Below are 19,867 nucleotides of genomic sequence, written 5' to 3'. Positions count from 1 at the left end.
TATATAGAGTAATCAACGAATATCATTATATATATATATAGATAACTCGTAATGAAGGTGAAATCAGATGATATTCAGAGCAAAAAATCATTTATAATATAATATTATTTGAAACTTTTAGCAATCCATTTTGAATGTGCATATAGCACTTATAAAAATTGGGTTAACTGAATTTGCAACACAAAATATACTTGGAATTGTTCTCCCTCACAATATTTAGCATAGCATAAGTAAGGATGCATGGATCAAAAAAATCCAATAAAAGGAAGGAGAGGGGATCGAAGACATAAAATATTGTTTTTTTATATATAAAATTGTAATTTTGATCCACCATGTTAGTCTTTTTATATTTTTATGTTCGATGTTGTCTATTCTCAGTTTTAGTCTTTTCATCTTTTATTTTTATTTTTGTAATTTTAGTCATTTTTCAAAGTGATACTAGTGTGACACCGATGAGATATTGACGTGGAGATGACGTAGCTTTGAAATTCTCGATACGATAATCTCAATATATTGTATAATTCGATATTTTTTCCCACTCCTAAATATGATACAATAACAACATATAGGTATATATATATATATATATATATATATATATATATATATATATATATATATAGCCATGCAAGCTCTGATTAGTATCTAAGATCCAATCAAACTATATATGTATGTACTCGAGTCTTCACAAGTTTTATGTCGGTAGGACCAAGTTAAAATTCCCATTTTGCCCCTCCAAGAAGATTTTATATTAATAAATTTCTGAAAAATTGTCATCCACCTTATCTTGACCTCACATACTAATTTATCCGAAGTTAGTACACAACAAAGTGCCATTTTCATGCACAGACATGGAATCATCCGAACAAAGTTCACGCCACAAGACACCATCCTTGATACCCCCTTTGCCCAGGGATTCCAGAGGATCCCTCGAGGTCTTCAATCCCTCTTCTTATCCTTCCAGGACCACCAATCCTCCCCGCCAATCCTGGACCACTCGGACTAACAATCCCGACGACGACGCCGCTGCCCATACTGAAGGAATCACATCATGGTTGGCCCTCAAGGAGACTAGTGTTACTCCTCCACCGCTGCCTCAACACCACATCCATGCCCCTCCGGTGGCTTCCAAGACTATAGCGGAGATTTTCAGTGACTACGACAGTGTTAAGTCTCCGGCGAAGTCCCCCGGAGAGGTTGGTGCGGCGGCGCAAAGAGCAGCGGAGTGGGGGTTGGTGCTGAAGACTGATGAGGAAACTGGTAAGCCGCAAGGAGTTAAGGTTAGGACCTCAGGTGAGGAGCCGAACAGCAAATCCGGGAATCCAAGGAGGGATTCCGGCAACTCTATCCGGACCTCCGGAGATTCCACAGATGACGGAGCAGGTTCGATTCCATTCTATGAAATTTGTTTTCTGGTGTGTGTGTGTCCCGAAAAATGTTTCAAATCTGATTCTCAGATTCATCAAAATAGTTTGTCCAAAAAAAAAAAAAACCAAGTGAGTAAGAATTTGATGGATAAATATATTCTTGAATAACATGAATCGAGACGTTCTTGATCACCACAGTTGAGTACGTAATATTGTGGTCTAAGCACAAAATCTCATTCATATGATCATATGGATTCAGTTTTAATTTACATATATACTCATTACGTATATTGTTATTATAATTTTTTAAGACGGAGTAGTTTATTTTATCGATTTTTGAACTCGAGAAATCGTTTCAAACTTAATTTACAATATTTTTTCCTCTAATAAATAAGTAAACAATATTTTGTTTGTATTTAATTTGATTGCATGAATAGTTATTTGTGTTTTAAATTTTTTTTGTTTGAAACATTTGTTTCTATTTTTAAAAAAAATTGTGCTTTTTTTTTTGAAGGTATACTTTTGTGTAAACAAAATTATGAAACATCCGAAGCAGAGATAGATCCAGAAAATGGAGGTTGGTGGGGAATTATTATTTTTTTTTTTTACAAATTTTTAAGAGAGCAAGAGCGAATATGAAGAGGAAAGTGAAAAAAATATAATTATTTTTAGATCTCTAGTCGATAAAATCAAAAAATTGAGAGCCGTCGCATTTACACACCTCCGTTGGCTCCGTCACGGGTCCAGAAGTTAATTAATATAGATACATGCACATAGGAAAAAGGATAAAATATATTGGCGAACCTTTCATTGGTCCCATCCTTTGCTAGCACGTTCTTAGATTGTAACATTTAGGAATTCAAGCATAATTGTCATCAGTCAGTCATATGCAATTCAAAAACTTTTTAAAATAAAGTTTTGCTGTAATGGAAATAAAATTTTATAGGGTAAAATTAAATCAGACTTCAGATATATTTAGTTAAAGAAATTTCTAATTCATCGTCTATCAAATTATTACTATTTAAGATTGATTTGAAACCCTTCCTCCGAATATTCATTGTCCAAATCAATGACTTGTCTGACATCACGATCTTAACAAGATCTTGGGTTCGACACTCAATTGTAACAAACTACAAAGACTGCCCAGATCGAATTCTTCTATCTAAATGGAACCTAATATCAGATGGAGCGATGATCTTTATCGGTACCTAGCTGTGTAAAAACATAAACGATTAATACAAATAAGGTTTTGAAGCATCAATACTGTTTGATCACGTGGACCTCATATGATCATTTCTCTAAAAAAAAAAAAAAACCTCCGTAACTCGGTAAATATTAATGAATTCTCAACGCCCTCGTAGAAATTTGTTTTCCATAAATGATTGTGTAAGCGAAAGAAGAATTATTTTAGGGAAAGAGAGGGGTTTCCCAAGAGTATCCGAGGACATTAAGGATGCATTGTCGACATTTCAACAAACATTTGTGGTGTCTGATGCGACCAAACCAGATTACCCAATAATGTATGCAAGCGCTGGATTTTTCAAGATGACAGGCTACACTGCTAAGGAGGTTATTGGTAGGAATTGGTAAGTATATATTTTAATGCTTATACAATATTCTTTTCTTTTCTTTTCTTTTTCTTTTTTGAATTTTATTAGGTTTTTTTTTTCCCTTCTTTTTTCTATGACCAAAGATGACATTTTTTTTCACTCGAATTATTCATTTTTTTGGTCCATGGAAAAATGACGAGGTAATTATAATTTGCGACCCTATTATTTAACTCGTTTTAGGGATAGTTTGTCACGCTGCGAGCTCAGGCTCAGGCTCGCGTCTGCGTGACTGCACAATAGGCCCGCCCCTATAGCAACTACTTCGTATCCGTCTTCGCTTTACGAAAATGATTAACACAAGTTGCTATAGAAGTTCATTGTAGCCCATTATAAACTCATTTTAAATCTTTAATTTTTAAGATGTAGGACAAGGGTATCACGTAGTTAGCAAAGTAAACATTTTTTAAAACTAAATTCTTATAATTTGATGTTGAAAACATGATTTTGTGAAGAAATTGTAAAGGTTCTTACTAAATAATGAATGTTGAGTGGTCACATCTAGGACATTCTTCTACTAATAATGTCATTCATAATTCAACAAGAAAAGCCCCATATGTTTATCATATACTTGTTCACAATTGTGACACATCAAGTAGCACAAAGCCACTTGAATTAATTCATTACTTTTGAATCTCGAATCAATAAATTTTTTTTTTCCCATTACAAGATTTTTTGGATTGTGTTTGTACAAATTAACCTTCAATATATTATTAAAAAATAATATTATATGTCGAAATCTTGGTAAAAAAAAATACTGATACACATCACAACAATGAATCGGATACAATATTTATCGATGTATTTCATAGAAATTGACGGATACTTGGTGGTCGATAGGGGCATTTACGACATTTTGGTTGCGGGTCTAGTCGATTTTTGCAGGGGAAGGATACAGATCCAGATGATGTTGCAAAGATAAGGGAGGCATTACAAAGGGGATCAAGTTGGTGTGGTAGATTGCTTAATTACAAGAAGGATGGGACTTCCTTTTGGAATTTGCTAACTATTTCACCAATCAAGGATGAAACTGGAAAAGTCCTCAAATACATTGGGTAATAACTTGTTTCTTTCAATTCTTTTCACATTATAAAGTTACCAAAAATTTTCTTGAAAATATCAGATCGAACCCGAGATAAATAGTTAAAATATTATATATTGGATGAAACACAATTAACCAATATAAAATCATAGTTGGATACAATATGTTTCACATTATCTAACATAAATTTAGCCAAAATACACTAATTTATTCCATTAGTTTTTTAGAAATTACTCGATACCGGGATTGATTTATAATGATACATTATCCTGTCGCGATATAATTAATTTCCAAAAGTTTTTGGTGAAGTGAAGAGTCGAATTGAAATTGATGGTTATGTTACAAAATATAGAAAGACTAAAAATTAGATGATAGTGTTATTTTTTAAAAAAAAATTAAAATATTTTTAAAATATAAAAAAAACAAGAAAAAATAAGTGAAAAGATAGCCTAGCTAAGTTCTACTAAAGGTGAAATCGACAGTTTTAAATGCATAGACTTTTTACTAAAATCAGCATAATAGTTAGCGGAAAGGGAAACCCAATAATTTCAATTTCTAAGCAAAATTTTATATTATGGTTTAAAAATTGAGATTTATATATAGTATTTGATATTTGGAAATTATGAGTTTAGTTTGGAGGGTTCCAATTAAATATGGGAATTGTTCACCATCATTTAGAAATATTTTGTACAAATTGGATCGAGTAAAACCTGACTCATACCTATCATGAAAAATAATACTTTTACAATAAAAAATAATATTTTTTCATAAATTGGATCGGGTAAAAAGATATTTCTTATAAAATTAACTCGTGAGACAGTCTCACAAGAGCTTTTGAGAGGGAGTATGAAGTTATTATTATTTTGGGATGAGGTTTAACGTGAGTCTCGAACTGAAGACCTTATTCTAAATTCGAACTCTGGGTGTCATTGGGCTAAGAGATCGGTGGCAAAATTAGGTAAACAAAACTCTTGTGAGATGATATCATGAGTCAATTTTGTAAGACAAATCTTCGATTTGGTCACCCTTGAAAAATTATTATTTTATGTTAAAAATATAATTTTTTATTGTAAATATGTACATGGTTGAACTGTCTCACAAATAAATATCCGTAAGAACGTCTCACAAGATGTCTACTCATATTGTATTATTTAGAAGTATATATGTGTTTTTATATTGAAGCAATAAATTATGTTAGGTTTCTGAAAATTAAATATGTAGTGGATATATGGTCCCTGGTAACATGCCTCAGTGGCTATCAGAATAAATGTACCTGCAGAACATACATTCTCTCCTTATCCCAATCAATTATTTCTTCCTTTCGTAGCCAAATTTCACATCTTATCATCTGATTTCTATATATATTAAGATTTTTTAAAATTGAGATAATTTATCTTTAGAATTTCCGGTTTCTTAAATACAATTATTAAAGAGTGGGTCTCATGTGAGAGACATTATCACGGATTTTAATCTATGAGACGGGTCAACCCTACCGATATTTACAATAAAAAGTAATACGCTTAGCATATAAAATAATATTTTTTCATGGATGACCCAAATAAGATATCTGTCTCAAAAATACGACCCGTGAGACCGTCTCACACAAGTTTTTGCCATTATTAAACACGCTATGCTTGCTCTTAATTATTGAAATTGGTAGCATGAAAACATACACCTCTATGGTAGCAGAAGGAAAAAGTAATAGAATTGAGGAAATAACAATGTTTGATTGTCTTCCGAATGACTGATTTTATCTGATGAGGATCAAAAGATTATCCATAGAACCACATACCGCGCTCTCCTATATATATGAATACCGAAAATGACTCCAAAAATTCTAAATTTTATCCTACAAGAAATTGCAATTTTCGTCGTGGATCTTTGTCGCTTTTTGATATGTTGTCGAAATTAGGACAGAAACCTTTATTTTTCTATTTTTGAATTTTTAGTTCTTTTTTTTTTCTGTGAGTGTTGATTTGACATTGCACAATTGAGCATCATGTCGGCGGCGTTAGGTTAGTATCACCTCCACATCATGTAAAGTAAAAAGAATTAAAATTACAAATAATAATTATGGGTTGAGAATAAGTTTTGATAATATAAAAGATCAGAGTTATAATTTTTCCTATTTTATGACTAGGGATGCAATTTCATGACTAGCCCTTTTAATCTAATGTCAATAATTGCGGAAAATTCTTGTTCGGAATAGGTGTATATTTTATATGAAATACTTGAGATATCCCTAATTAATATTTAGCATTTAATTTTTTATTTCTAATAAAAATTCCCACTACTAAATGCGGATCCAGATGTCCAATTCCATGGTTAAGAGTTGTTTAAAAATATTAATTTTTCTCATTAATAAATTCAAATTTCTTTCTAAAAATTGAATTTGAACTTGTTTCAAATAGAAAATCTATATATCAAAGTATGATCATATAATTTTCAATAAATATATTATATAGTTATTGTTGCATAATTTTTTTTTCCTATTTTTAATTTGATTATGGCAGAATGCAAGTGGAAGTAAGCAAGCACACAGAAGGAGCCAAGGAGAAAATGACCAGACCCAATGGCCTTCCCGAGTCATTGATCCGCTATGATGGTAATATTTGTATTACATATTTGATTCATCGACGAAAGTTTCTTGCTTTAAATATAATACAAACATATAATTTATTTTTTGAAAATATTTGTGAAGCCCGACAGAAGGATTTGGCCTCGAATTCGGTAACCGAGCTGGTGGATGCAATGAACAAGAAACCAAGAGTAAGGGCACTAAGCGAATCGAGTAATCGTCCTTTCATTAGAAAATCAGGCGGCGGCCGGAGCGACATGGAAATCTTTGAGGCTCCGGGGAAGAAAAGTTATGACTACCCTATACACCCCCGACGACATTCTCATACCAGTTCAAGACCTTCCATGCAAAAAATTGTTGAAGTCATTGAGGATCCTCAGAAAAAAAATCGTCGCAACTCTTTCATAGAGTAAGAGTTCGACTCTTGTCTTTCTATAGCCATTGCATGAATTTTCATCCATGCATTGTGTATAAATGCGAACGAACACGCCCTCGATTTTGTTCAAAGTTAATGCATGGATTGCATGTATCTTGATCATGGTTATTAGAATTGCAAGCACATTTTAGACTACTAGTATGTTACAGTCTAGTCCAGAGGAGAGGTTTACACGTTGTTGAATAGTTAGATATTTTTCCTTGCATGAGTATGAACTTTTTTATTGTGACCAAATATTGTACTTAGGATTTTAAAGAAAGGGCGGCTATCTACTCCTGCTGAAGACCATATCGAGCCCACTTTCGACCTGGTAGATGATGATGATAACGACGACTATGACTCTTCTTCTGAGAGTGATGGTGATGGAAGGCCTCAAAGTGTTGATGACAAAGTGAGAAAGAAGGAAATGAGAAAGGGTATCGATTTAGCCACCACCCTCGAACGTATCGAGAAAAATTTTGTTATTACTGATCCACGATTGCCTGACAATCCTATTGTAAGCGCACAAATATTGGAAACTCGTGTTTATGTAATCCTGGAAATTTGATGCTAATGATAATTTTATACATGTTGTTTGTTAGATTTTTGCGTCTGATAGTTTCTTGGAGTTGACAGAGTATAGTAGAGAAGAAATCTTGGGGAAAAACTGCAGGTAAACATTTAAAGTAAAACTGGATTCTTCATTTGTCAGAGTTTTATGTATAATTGCTTTGCTGTGTATTCTTTACAGATTTCTTCAGGGCCCTGAAACCGATCCAGCAACGGTCAGGAAAATCAGGGAAGCCATTGATAATCAAACAGAAGTAACCGTTCAGCTGATCAACTATACGAAAACTGGCAAAAAGTTTTGGAATCTGTTCCACTTGCAGCCTATGCGAGATCAAAAGGTGATAATTTACCAGATCTTTTTCTGATTTTCGCGATATTTCAATTGATTTACAGCTTGTGAGTTCGAATCTTGAATCTTTTGGTGTAAGTAGGGAGAGGTACAGTACTTTATCGGGGTGCAGCTCGATGGAAGTGAACACGTAGAGCCTCTTCATAACTGTATCCCTGAAACAACAGCCAAAGAAAGTGCGAAATTGGTATATATATTTCAACTCTCTTTTTGCTTTCCATTTTATGTCATATAATCTCAGTGGTGCTTAAAAATAAGGTAAATTTAAGTGCATTGTCTTATTTTGATGCAAAGACGATGACATTTCTTGTTTGTTGTCTGGTTGTTAGGTGAAAGAAACAGCAGAAAATGTTGATGATGCCGTGAGAGAGCTTCCAGATGCCAATACGGTAGAGCGAAATTTATGCTTGGATTATGTTTTTTGAAAAATGTTTTTGACATCGGATCAATGATGGAACTTCCTATTTTTATCCTGCGTGCAGAAACCAGAGGATTTGTGGGTAAATCATTCGAAAACCGTTCATCCAAAGCCCCATAGGAGGGATAGTCCTTCTTGGAAAGCATTTCAAAAGGTAATAACAAAATTTTTATGTAAAAAAATGAAAAAAAAGTCCAATTTCCCCAAGTTTCTCGATCTTTTAATAATGATTTGATCCCTCGAGTGTGTCGTTTTTGCTTACTCAGATTTTGGAAAATGGAGAAGAGATTGGCTTGAAACACTTCAAGCCTATAAGACCACTAGGTTCTGGTGATACCGGGAGGTGCGTTTAGCTATAAAACGAGGCTTATTGCCTCCCCATTTCCTTCTTGAGCAACATTTATAATGATCGAAATAAAATTTGTTAAACCTGCTTCAGTGTGCATCTGGTAGAACTATGTGAAACTGGGCTATACTTCGCCATGAAAGCAATGGATAAGGGTGTAATGCTCAACCGAAACAAGGTACTTTTCCGATGTTCATGCATTCTAGACTGTTGTACAGTCCAATATTATCCATTATTGTCTTCAAATTTCTCGGGCTCGTTTTCGTATACTTCAGGTGCACAGGGCTTGTGCAGAAAGGGAAATATTAGATTTGTTGGATCATCCTTTTCTTCCAGCATTGTATGCTTCATTTCAGGTTGGATAAAATGAAAAGATCACCATAACAAGAACTAAAAATTTCTGTTCTAGTTTTTCTTCGAATTTTCCCGGTATTTTGTGAATCTTTGAAGCATTTTGCAGACCAAAACTCATGTATGTTTGATAACCGATTATTGCCCCGGTGGAGAGCTCTTCCTTATTCTTGACAAACAGCCCACCAAAGTATTGAAAGAAGATGCAGTAAGGTGCATTTGATCATACTTTTATTCGAAAACAACGTAAAATATCAAACAGCAAACTTTATACCAACTCATTCAAATATAACATCTACTCGCCTATGATCAAATAATGTAACTAATATATATCTGTTGTAGATTTTACGCTGCAGAAGTGGTCATAGCGCTCGAGTATCTTCACTGTCAAGGTAAAACTATATTCATATATCAAAATGGAACACATAAAACATAGAAATTCCATCAATATTCTAATATGACTGAATAAACATCCATTGTTTTCAGGTATAATCTACCGGGATTTAAAGCCGGAAAACATATTACTTCAGAACAACGGCCACGTTCTTTTGACAGACTTCGATCTGTCCTGTTTAACATTTTGCAAGCCACAGGTTAATAATTCTCATCCTTGCTTTGAATATCAAACATCATTTTACGCCGTACATATTTATATGATCGATCAGTATAAAGATATTCGGTGAACTGTGACTTGTACAGCTTCTGATTCCGGAGTCTAAGGAAAAGAAGAAGAGTAAGAAAATAAAACAGGATCCAATCTTTGTAGCCGAACCGATGAGGGCATCAAATTCTTTTGTTGGTACCGAAGAATACATAGCTCCGGTTAGTATGTTTCATGATGGAGATTTTACACTGGTTCTTGGCCAAATATTCTAGGAGATTCACTGGATTGGCTGCGGAAACTCTTTGGATATATGTGATCTATATATATTGGAATAGATCATGGTAGTATATTTTCGAAAACAATAGTGAGTTATAAATAAATATAATTAAAGATTAATCACCAGAAAGGCAGAAATCCATGGGAGGTCAATCTGGATTATCAACAAACACATTCATTCATTCACCAAAAGCCACCTACACACCCTTTCTACTCAGAAAACTAATCAGTGCAGCTATTAATTAAAAAAATCCACTCTTATGTTCGAATTTTGAATTCGATTTTTCGACAATGCAAATGCTTAAATTCGAAATCAAGAGATTTTTAGTTTTAAATAACCAAGAGGCCTACAAATATTTTGTAACCCGTAGATTTCGAGATTTATAGTGCTAGTGTACCTTGATCGAGATAGAAAAATGCAGTGATCAAGCATCATATTATGGTTATAATACTGACTTATGATCAAAAAGTTCCACTCTTGTCTATATCAAATGAATTATGAATTTTCACTGATAAAATTTTCTGTAACTTTTTTTTAATTTTTATTGCTTATGATGTTTGTGCTATACCTGGCTTCTTCTAAACAGGAAATTATTACTGGAGCAGGCCATACTAGTGCAGTAGACTGGTGGGCTCTTGGTAATTTTATTCTTTCATCATCTTTTTATACTTTAAACAGTATTTAACAGATCACTCAGTTTTCAAAGTTTTCACAACTTTTTGCATAAATATATGTCTAAAATTTATAGTATCAGAAATTTCAAATATTCATTGTTTTAGGGAGGGCCATATTATTTAGGAAGCCTCGTTACATATGTTGGACGTGAGGATTACCTTGAAACTCGTCCCGTTGAGGAATTTATTCAAATAAGTCCTTTTACCTCAATGGTAGAATAACGTGTAGTAGTGCCTTCGATTGATAAAGCTTCTAGTCAAGAATGTATATAAAAAGAACTTCTTTTTTATACTTCATACTATTAGATAATCTTTTCCAAACTATTCTTTTAAAACAAGGCAAGTCTCCAAACCTGCGCCTCTTCAAATAGCCCATAAGTGAGTAGTTGGCTTATTTTTGTAAGTTTCAGCCTTTCTAGTAGAGTGTTATTTCCTATTTGATCCCTTTGAATTCCATATTCGAAGTTGCGATCCAATAACATATCTTGTCACGTCCCAAAACCGAGATGAGTTATCATCGTCGTTTAACTATTTAAAATCATGAAACAACAAGCCACGTAATACATAAAATAGCTAAAAGGTCTATTATATAAATTGGGACTGTTTTTACAGTACATAACACAAATGCGGAATCGATAACGTAAAGGAAAATAAAACTAAATCGATAATTGAAACTTCATATCTCGAACTTGATCACCAACCCCAAAACATATGTTGTTCATCATCTTCCAATTGATCTTCACCCTTATCTGGGAGAAAAATAAATGGGTGTGTGTTGGTGAAACACTCGGCGTGGGGGTCAATCGTACATAAGAATATCAAAATGTACATATAAATTACTTCAAGGTGACATGTCGTAGAACAGGTCGAAACATAAATCAAGACATGAGACAAACATAACTCGAAACAAGGAATCAGATCATAACTGAAACATGAACTCATGCAAGGCACTGCTAATTATCTCTTTATTCATGGTATACCTAATTGTTTATCTTCTAAGGGGGCGATGTCATATATCCGTTATTATAACCCATCATATCAAGGTCTTACTTATCTTATCAAAATTTGGAAATTTCCTTACCACTTTTAATTCGAATCTTAACAGTGCATTTTCAAGATTTCATAGCATAGCAAAAGAATCATGCAAAACCAAACATATACAAAATCAAAGGACATGAAACGCGCAGTGTACGATCGAGTTTCAAAAACAAGAATATCATTATTTTAAAACATATATATAAGCTCACTTACAAAAATTTAAGCGTGCAAATTTTATAAAAAGAATATAAATACCCAAAAGCCCACTTACCTTTGGATCACACAAAAAATGAGTGAAAATATTGAATTCTTGGATCAAATTCTTGCTTGAAGACGGGCAGCACCTCGGTAGCACATTGATTCGAACTAGACAGGACTCCAGGCAGCACTTCCTTGCTTGACTTCTCGTTTGAGTGGCACAACCTTTTGCTTGAAAATGTGGCAGAATTTCGACACCTAAACAGCTACTGAATCTCGAAATTCTGCAGCACCTAATTTATCTCTCTCACTCAAAAATTGTGGAATGTTTTTGTCTTTGTCACAACTTTGGAGGGGTTTATATAGCGGATGGAGGCAGCTGAATGAAATGTTTATCAGCCATAAAAGGGCCATTAAATTTGGTTTTTATGTCTCCTTAATCAGCCTCCTAATGGCTTATCATGATGGTAAAAGTGTTGCAGAATATGTCGAACGATAAATTACGGTAAACTTTTGTAAAAACCAGTTAACTAAATGGTGAAGAAAACACAGTAGAGCAAAGTTTAAAGTAAACCAAACCGAGGCCTCTACGAAGTACAATGTTCTTAAAACAGATTTGTCCCCTCCTGTATGTGCTTCGAGGATCGTCTTGGACGTTTGTTTCCCAGAATACAATGGAACAACCAGCAGTGACTTAGCACGAGACAATACGACGGCGAACTGAAAACGTACTTTTGCTTTATCACCAAAATTTAGCAGAGGCCAAATGGAAAGCTAACAATATGAAATGCAAGAGAATGCTTGAAAGCTACAAGATTTTCATATATTTGAAACGAAGAAATGAAAACACTATATATAAACCCCAAAATACACATCAAAAGTCATACATGATTAATTAACTCAATTAATCTTCTCATTAACCCAAAAATATGAAGAGTCAAAACTCTTCAATTAACTCAAGAATATGGAAAGTCAAAAAACACTTCCACAATAATGAGCCACAACTAACTCAATAATATAGAGAGCCAAAAGACACCCCCAGATTCATGAGACATAATTTTTATTCAAACTCTAAATTTGATTCAAATTTCCAACAAAAAAAGATGGAGGTTACAAAATGGCTTTCTATCTCCCTAAATTTTTGAATTTGGATTGCTTGGTGGCTACATGCATTTCAGAAGTTTTATGGGAGTTACTAAGCTTTAATTTTCGAATTTTACAAGGTTTGGATGGCTTGGTCAAAAGTTCTTTAATTGCGTAGAAGAGTTATTACAAATTGCATGCTCATGTCTTCAAATTTTCGAAATATATGTTTGCGTTTAGATGCACTTGTCTTGCATGCTTACAAACTTTCGTGGTCTTCACACATCTCGTACTCCCCGGCTGTGAAAAGCTAGAACTACCCGTAGGGGGAGTTCATAGATGTCGCTGATATTCAAATTCAAACTAAGAGATTTGTATACTTCACTTAGCGAAAGCTATAGTTTTCATTCGCGATTAAATTTGTAGACGTTTTTTTTGTTACGCATGTTCGATTTGTTATTTCTTTTTGTAGGAATTTTGCTGTATGAAATGTTGTATGGATACACACCATTCAGGGGAAAGACAAGGCAGAAGACGTTTGCAAACGTTCTGCACAAGGATTTAAGGTTTCCAAGAAGTAAAGAGGTGATGTTTCATCTGTTTTGAGTAAACAATTTTCATGTACCAGCATGGATACAAAGTAGTCACTAGGAATGGAGGAGAAGCTAGGATTCAAAAATAGCTAGAGCTGGTAGGTTCGGTTTGGTTTAACCAAACCTAATTCTAAAATCGAATTAAACGAACTTTTTTCGACAATCGAACTGACTAAACTTTAGTACGAAAATTGAAGAAACCAAACCGAAAGAAGTTATATCGGTCGGTAACATAATTAATTTTAAACTTTTTTTAAAAAAAAATGTTTTAAATAAAAAAAATGTAATATAAAAATTGATTAAATAAATTAAAACAAATATTTTTAACTCTAGTTCTATTGTTCAATAAATTTTATTAGAAATTTGTAATATTTATATTTTTATAAACTTTATTAAAAAATTTGATAATATTAATTTTTTTTGTAAAATTCGGTTTGTTCAGTTAACCGAAGTTTTATATTAAAACTGGAATCGAACCAAACTAACCGATATATTAAAAATTTTAAACCGAACTATTTTATAAAGTAATCAAGTTCGGTTTGTTATTTTGGTTGAAACCGATATTTTGTTAACTCATAGACTGTAATTGATGTTTGCCCATTATTTGTTGATGTTTGCTCTTTTCGTTTAAAAATAACTTTATAGCTTTTCTTTTCTTCATTCTCTGAGTCATAATTATTCAATTTTCGGTTATTCTAAATAGAAAAATCACAATATAAGCTCAATAATAATCACACATCAATAATCATCAAACATTTCAACCAACTGATTATTATGCCAAAAATGTGCAACAATAAATTTTTTTAGAATAAAAATTCAAACTCCAAAATTCATATATCACAAGTCAATATTATTGCAACTCAAATAATCGTAACTAAATATTTGATATAATTTGAGAGTTGTCAAATTTTTACCTCAGAAGCGCATAATTTCAAAACATACGACAATGAACCAATCAATAGACAATAATGAAGTATGATTTGTAGGAGTTGTTCCGTTTAAAATTTTTAAACATGAGGCTGAAAAAAAAAAATTAAAACTAATAAAAAAAATTATTCTATTTTCAACATGAAATGAAAAAAATTTAAAATTAAAACTACTGGTGGAGCTAGAGCCCACCCAACCCAAGGGTGGCTCCACCCCTGGTGAGGAAGCCCCTTGTATTGTAGTCTCGTCTCTTGGGTATTTTTGTGCTATATTTCTACTATTTTTGTGCTATATTTCTACTATAATTATTTTGTGCTATATTTCTACTATTTTTTAAAGGTCGAACCTATTACAGTAACTATTTTGGTACGTCAAAAAATTCTCTCATGTTGTCCTAATTAATGTTATTCATAATATTTGAAAATTTAATTTGATTTTAATTCATCATATTTGAAAATTTAATTTTCCTCCTTCAATATTGTTTTGGCCGGGTAAACCACTTTTCGTCCATTTGTCTGCCATTGTACATCTATTTCATATAAATTTTATGTAATCCGAGTTAGAAAAAAGATATAATCTTGAGACTATCGATCACATAGAATGTGGATGCTTCTCTTACTAGTGTGTGTGTGTGTGTGTGTGTGTGTGTGTGTGTGTGTGTGTGTGTATATATATATATATATATATATATATATATATATATATATATATATAAAGACGAAATTAGTGAAGCAAACAAGCAAATTTTAATTAACAAATTTTTTCTATGAATGCATGCATGCAACAGGTTAGTCTCCAAGTAAAACAGTTGATGTATCGATTATTGCACAGAGATTCCAAAAACAGGTTAGGATCAAGAGAAGGGGCTAATGAAGTCAAGCAACATCCATTCTTCCGCGGGATCAATTGGCCTCTTATTCGTTGCACGGTAATAACTCCTCCATCCCCACCCCCCACCCCCAACACACACACACACACACACACACACACACACACACACATATATATATATATATATATATATATATATATATATATATATATATAAATGCATGAATTGGTAAATTGAAATAATAATATCAAGAGGTTTTGGTAGACCCAACCTTGGTTTCTTGAAACTACAAACGATCGAAACCGGAACTGTCTCTCAAAAACCTTTTTACCGAAACGGAACTGAGGTTTTATGGTTAGGTTCTGGTTAATATAGTGTTAAACTTTTAAGGTCTTTGTCATATATATAGACAATATAATTTATATAACTAAAATTCATAATTTGTGTAAATTAAAATATGAACTTATAACTTTAATTAATGTTTAGTGAAAATTAAATATTCGTAATATTTTATGAAACATTTAACTTCAATTAGTTTGATTAAATCACCATTTATATCATTAATTTTTCCTTGCCTATTAAAATTTAATTGTTTAAAGTGAAACTGCCATGAACGGGAACTATACTTAAGCAGTTTTTTTTATAATTCCAACACTACAAAACAAACGGTTGGATTAGTGATGGTTATAGGATAAACCGTCGTTATACCTAAGCAGTTTTGTCAAAAACCGTCGCTTAATATAACGACGGTTAAGTTAAACCGTCGCTAATACTTAAATTAGCGACGGTTTGTATGTAACCGTTATTAATATAAGTGACGGTTTTACTAAACAGTCGCTAATTAATTAGCGACGGTTTAGTTAAACCGTCACTAAATTGGCGACGGTATTTATCAACAAAACCATCGCTAATTTGTAACAGTTATTGAGAAAACGTTGTTGATAGAAGGCGACGCGACCTCCGGTTACGGACTACCAAACCGTCGCTAAAACTGTCGCCTAACCGTTAAGGCGACGGTTTAAGGCGACGGTTTTTTTTATTGCAACTTTTATTCAGGAACTATACCTAAGCAGTTTTTTTTTACAATTCCAACTTTATTGGAATCCAAACCGCCGATTTTGGAACCATGGTCATGCCTAAATTTCAAGTTCGAACTCAGCGACGGTAGTTAAAGAAGACCTTCACTAAATTTTGCGACGATTCAGTTAATTGTTGTTGAACTCAGCGACAATCTTTAAAGACTAAACGGTTTTCGTTCCTAGTCATAGGGACCTAGTTAAGAAACTTCCACGGAGGGTAAAACCATAGGAGTGAGTCACATGTGAGACCGTCTCACGGATCATAATTTTTGAGACGGGTCAACCATACTCATATTCACAATAAAAAGTAATACTCTTAGCATAAAAAGTAATTTTTTTTCATGGGTGACCCAAATAAAAGATTCGTCTCACAAATACGACCCGTGAGACCGTCTCGCACAAGTTTTTGTCAAACCATAGTTGATAAGTAATTAGTGACAAGCATTTTTGTAGTGGCTTGAACACTTTATGAATTGGTTTAATTCTTTGAATGTAGGTGTTTTTTTGGTTGTGCATGATCTTAGAAATTGATAATTCTCTAATATTTTAATGTAATAGATATTTAACGACTAAGAAATCTTATACGATAATTTTTATCTCACATTTTTCTGATTAAAATTTTCAGAATCCTCCTACACTGGATGTTCCCTTATTCGAGGAGGAACAAAAAGATGTCGATCCTGGATTAGATGATTTGCAAAAAAATGTGTTTTGAAAGGTAATTCCTCTTAATTCATCTAATTTAAAAGTTAAGTGTTGCATGCAACTTTGTCTGGTAATATTTTTTATTTAAGTTGTCTCCTTGTCCTCTTGGACCTTTTCTTGGACATCAAATAAACTGGGAAAATAATTTTGTTGACCTTGGATTTTGATCCATTCTGTTTTCTAACTTTGATTTTGATATACGAAATTTTAATTTTTGGTTATTTTAGTCTAATTTTTAACGTATCTTGGACAAGTAGACAGTCATGTTAGAATTTTCAATATCACGTCATATTTTTTGGAGCCATGTTGGCACTCTGACGACATAGGACATAAAGTCAAAGAAATAAAACTCAGTGTACCACCAAAATTTGAAAACTTGGTGAACTAAAGAGTTATTTTCCCTATTAAATTCAAATCTAAAAAGAGCGTTGGATCCAAATCTTAGATTTGGAAATTTTCTACTTCAAATCTGATTTTCAAATCGTTCGATCCAAATACACCTTATTTCAATTTGACATGTGAGAAATTGAGTATTAATTATATTCTCAAATCTTTTGAAATCCATATATACTTTCAAATTACTCGCCAAATCAAATTTTTCATCCAAACCTTATGTTTTAAAAAACTAATTTTGTAATTTTTGACCAGCTAAACTAAAACTAAATGCATGTTATCATTAGGATTGAAATTCAATGGACTCAACACATGCAAATCAATAAATCCGCAACGGCTTCCCTGGAGAAATCGAAGCTTCTGCCACCTTCAATAGTTGTAGTAGTGTGAATTTATGTATCATATGGTTTTATCAATAATACTATTGTAAAAATTGTGAATTAATTTGTATGTTTAGAATATTTTAATATTACTAGAGTAATTAGGTTGCGTCTGGATTGAGTGATTTGGAATACGGGGATATTAATAAATCAATAGATTTCAAATGACTATATTTTTGGAGAATTTGTAATCCACTACATCGATACATTTAAAAGTTCAAAATAAGATGAAGTTATTTCAAATCCATTGAATCCAAAAGCATATAAAATATGATATACTTAGATAATGAATTTCAAATATTTTAACCTAAATGCACCTTTAAAGTTTACTTTTGTTGAAAAATGAAATATGTAATTGATTTGTTTTTTTTTAATGAAGTAATTCTATTAAAAGAGATCAAAAGAGTTACAAATACAAGTACATGGGACATCCCCAGGAGATACTCATGAAATCGAAACACTGCAATCTATCTACGTCCAACTAGAAAACAAATCAGAGGAAGAAGGTAAACATCTGTAAGTGTGAATCTGAATCTTCCTTATTATCCCTTCAACCTAAGGTTTTTCAGTTTCAAACATTACTTTATTACGCAAATTCCAGACATGGTAAATTATCGCTGCAAGAGCCGTGACTCTCATTCTATTCATTGTAGACTTCCCTCTGTATGTCTCTCGAAAAGCTTTTAGAATCGATGTTGGGGTACCCATAATCTTCTTCATGCCTAGCCACTCCCGCACACCATCCCAAATCAGTTTTGAGATCCTGCACTTGAAGAATAGGTGTGTGTTCGATTCCTCGAATTCCTGGCAAAGCACACATTTTTTGTCTTCGACAAACCCAAGTCTATCATGTGTTAGCAACTTGCGAGGAGCAAGCAACCATAGCACAATGCGGTGCTTCGAAAGAATGCATCATCGGGACAATATGTTATTCCAAGGCCACTTACCTTTATCTTTTACAAAATAATCATATGTGCTAGGCATTCCATTTGGTGCATCGAACCATGATTGAAGCTTCGTTATTACCGAATCCACCAAACCCAATCCACTAAGGAGATGATCACGAACATTCAGTATTTTCTTAACAAGCGGTGAGTCATCTTTCTCCATTCTCCAATTCCACACATCACCATAGCAACTGTAGATGTGGTTTACCCACCGAATCCAGTGTGTCTTTTTTCAAATGAATCCTCCATAAAGTCTTTGCAATTAGCGCCTTATTCCACGCTTTGAGGTCTTTGAGCCCCAGACCTCCATCAGCTAGAGGTTTTCATACCGTACTCCAAGCAATCGGTGGGGTGCTTCGTCGGCCACACAAACTTGCGACAGATTGAATGGATGGAGTCAATCACACCAAGCAATCGGTGGGGTGCTTCGTCGGCCACACAAACTTGCGACAGATTGAATGGATGGAGTCAATCACACAAGAAGGTACCAGCAGTATAGAAAGCCAGGAGCATTCAATCCCTTGGACAACTGATCAAATCAATTCCAATTTTCCTGCATACGATAAAGAATGTCTGGCCAAGAATTAACCTTCCTCGCAATGGAATCAACAAGTAAGATGTAATCCGCTGCTTTCAACCGAGAGGCTGCTAAAGGAACCCCTAAGTATCTGAACGAAAGTGTACCACTGACAAAACCTTTAATCCCCAAGATATCCTGCTTCACAACATCATTCACACTAGCCAGAAATATGTTAGATTTATGTGCATTAATTCGAAGCCCTGCCATATCTCCAAAGTCAAGCATACACTACATAATCATAGAAACACTACGCACATCTCCACGGGACAAGAGTAGCAAATCATCGGCATAAGCTAAATGAGTGATCTTAAGATTACCACATTTCGAGTGAAAACCGAAGGAAGGAGACGTGGACATAAGCTTCAGGGATCTAGATAGTACCTCAAGGCATATTGTGAACAACAACAGTGAAAGTGGATCCTCCTGTCTCAACCCATGCTTACCATTAAAGAAACCATGCATTTGGACATTAACATCCATCGAATAAGATGCAGTTGTCACACACTCCAGAATC

The 19,867-nt window shown here is 33.5% G+C and overlaps 1 protein-coding gene across 2 annotated transcripts; it reads left to right on the top strand.

Annotated features, from left to right (window-relative positions):
* The first annotated feature begins 777 nt into the window (after positions 1-777).
* LOC140834056 (phototropin-1-like) lies at positions 778-18,774 on the top strand. 2 transcript variants are annotated; one of them, XM_073198668.1, is made up of 24 exons: positions 778-1,383; positions 1,882-1,944; positions 2,779-2,953; positions 3,847-4,029; positions 6,530-6,621; positions 6,718-7,003; positions 7,277-7,526; positions 7,612-7,682; positions 7,761-7,917; positions 8,011-8,115; positions 8,258-8,317; positions 8,411-8,500; positions 8,613-8,689; positions 8,786-8,870; positions 8,968-9,048; positions 9,153-9,256; positions 9,386-9,435; positions 9,530-9,636; positions 9,743-9,865; positions 10,511-10,562; positions 13,390-13,502; positions 15,225-15,365; positions 16,974-17,066; positions 17,734-18,774. In XM_073198668.1, the coding sequence occupies exons 1-23, from the start codon at positions 852-854 to the stop codon at positions 17,061-17,063; spliced, it is 3,087 nt and encodes a 1,028-aa protein (XP_073054769.1). In that variant the 5' UTR covers positions 778-851; the 3' UTR covers positions 17,064-17,066; positions 17,734-18,774. The 2 variants fall into 2 exon arrangements, with proteins under 2 accessions (XP_073054769.1, XP_073054770.1); XM_073198669.1 differs by lacking the exon at positions 1,882-1,944 and having other exon boundaries at positions 780-1,383.
* The last annotated feature ends 1,093 nt before the right edge of the window (positions 18,775-19,867 follow it).

This window comes from Primulina eburnea, chromosome 6, assembly GCF_022965805.1.
Source record: "Primulina eburnea isolate SZY01 chromosome 6, ASM2296580v1, whole genome shotgun sequence".
NCBI classification, from domain to species: Eukaryota; Viridiplantae; Streptophyta; class Magnoliopsida; order Lamiales; family Gesneriaceae; genus Primulina; species Primulina eburnea.
This window is presented reverse-complemented; position numbering and strand designations above follow the sequence as displayed.

Bases quoted from the DNA above. Each gene is read 5' to 3' on its own strand.
- LOC140834056 (XM_073198668.1), top strand. From the start codon at position 852: ATGGAATCATCCGAACAAAGTTCACGCCACAAGACACCATCCTTGATA. The intron at 4,030-6,529 runs GTAATAACTTGT...TGATTATGGCAG, and splicing joins AAAGTCCTCAAATACATTGG to AATGCAAGTGGAAGTAAGCA. The intron at 7,527-7,611 runs GTAAGCGCACAA...GTTGTTTGTTAG, and splicing joins GATTGCCTGACAATCCTATT to ATTTTTGCGTCTGATAGTTT.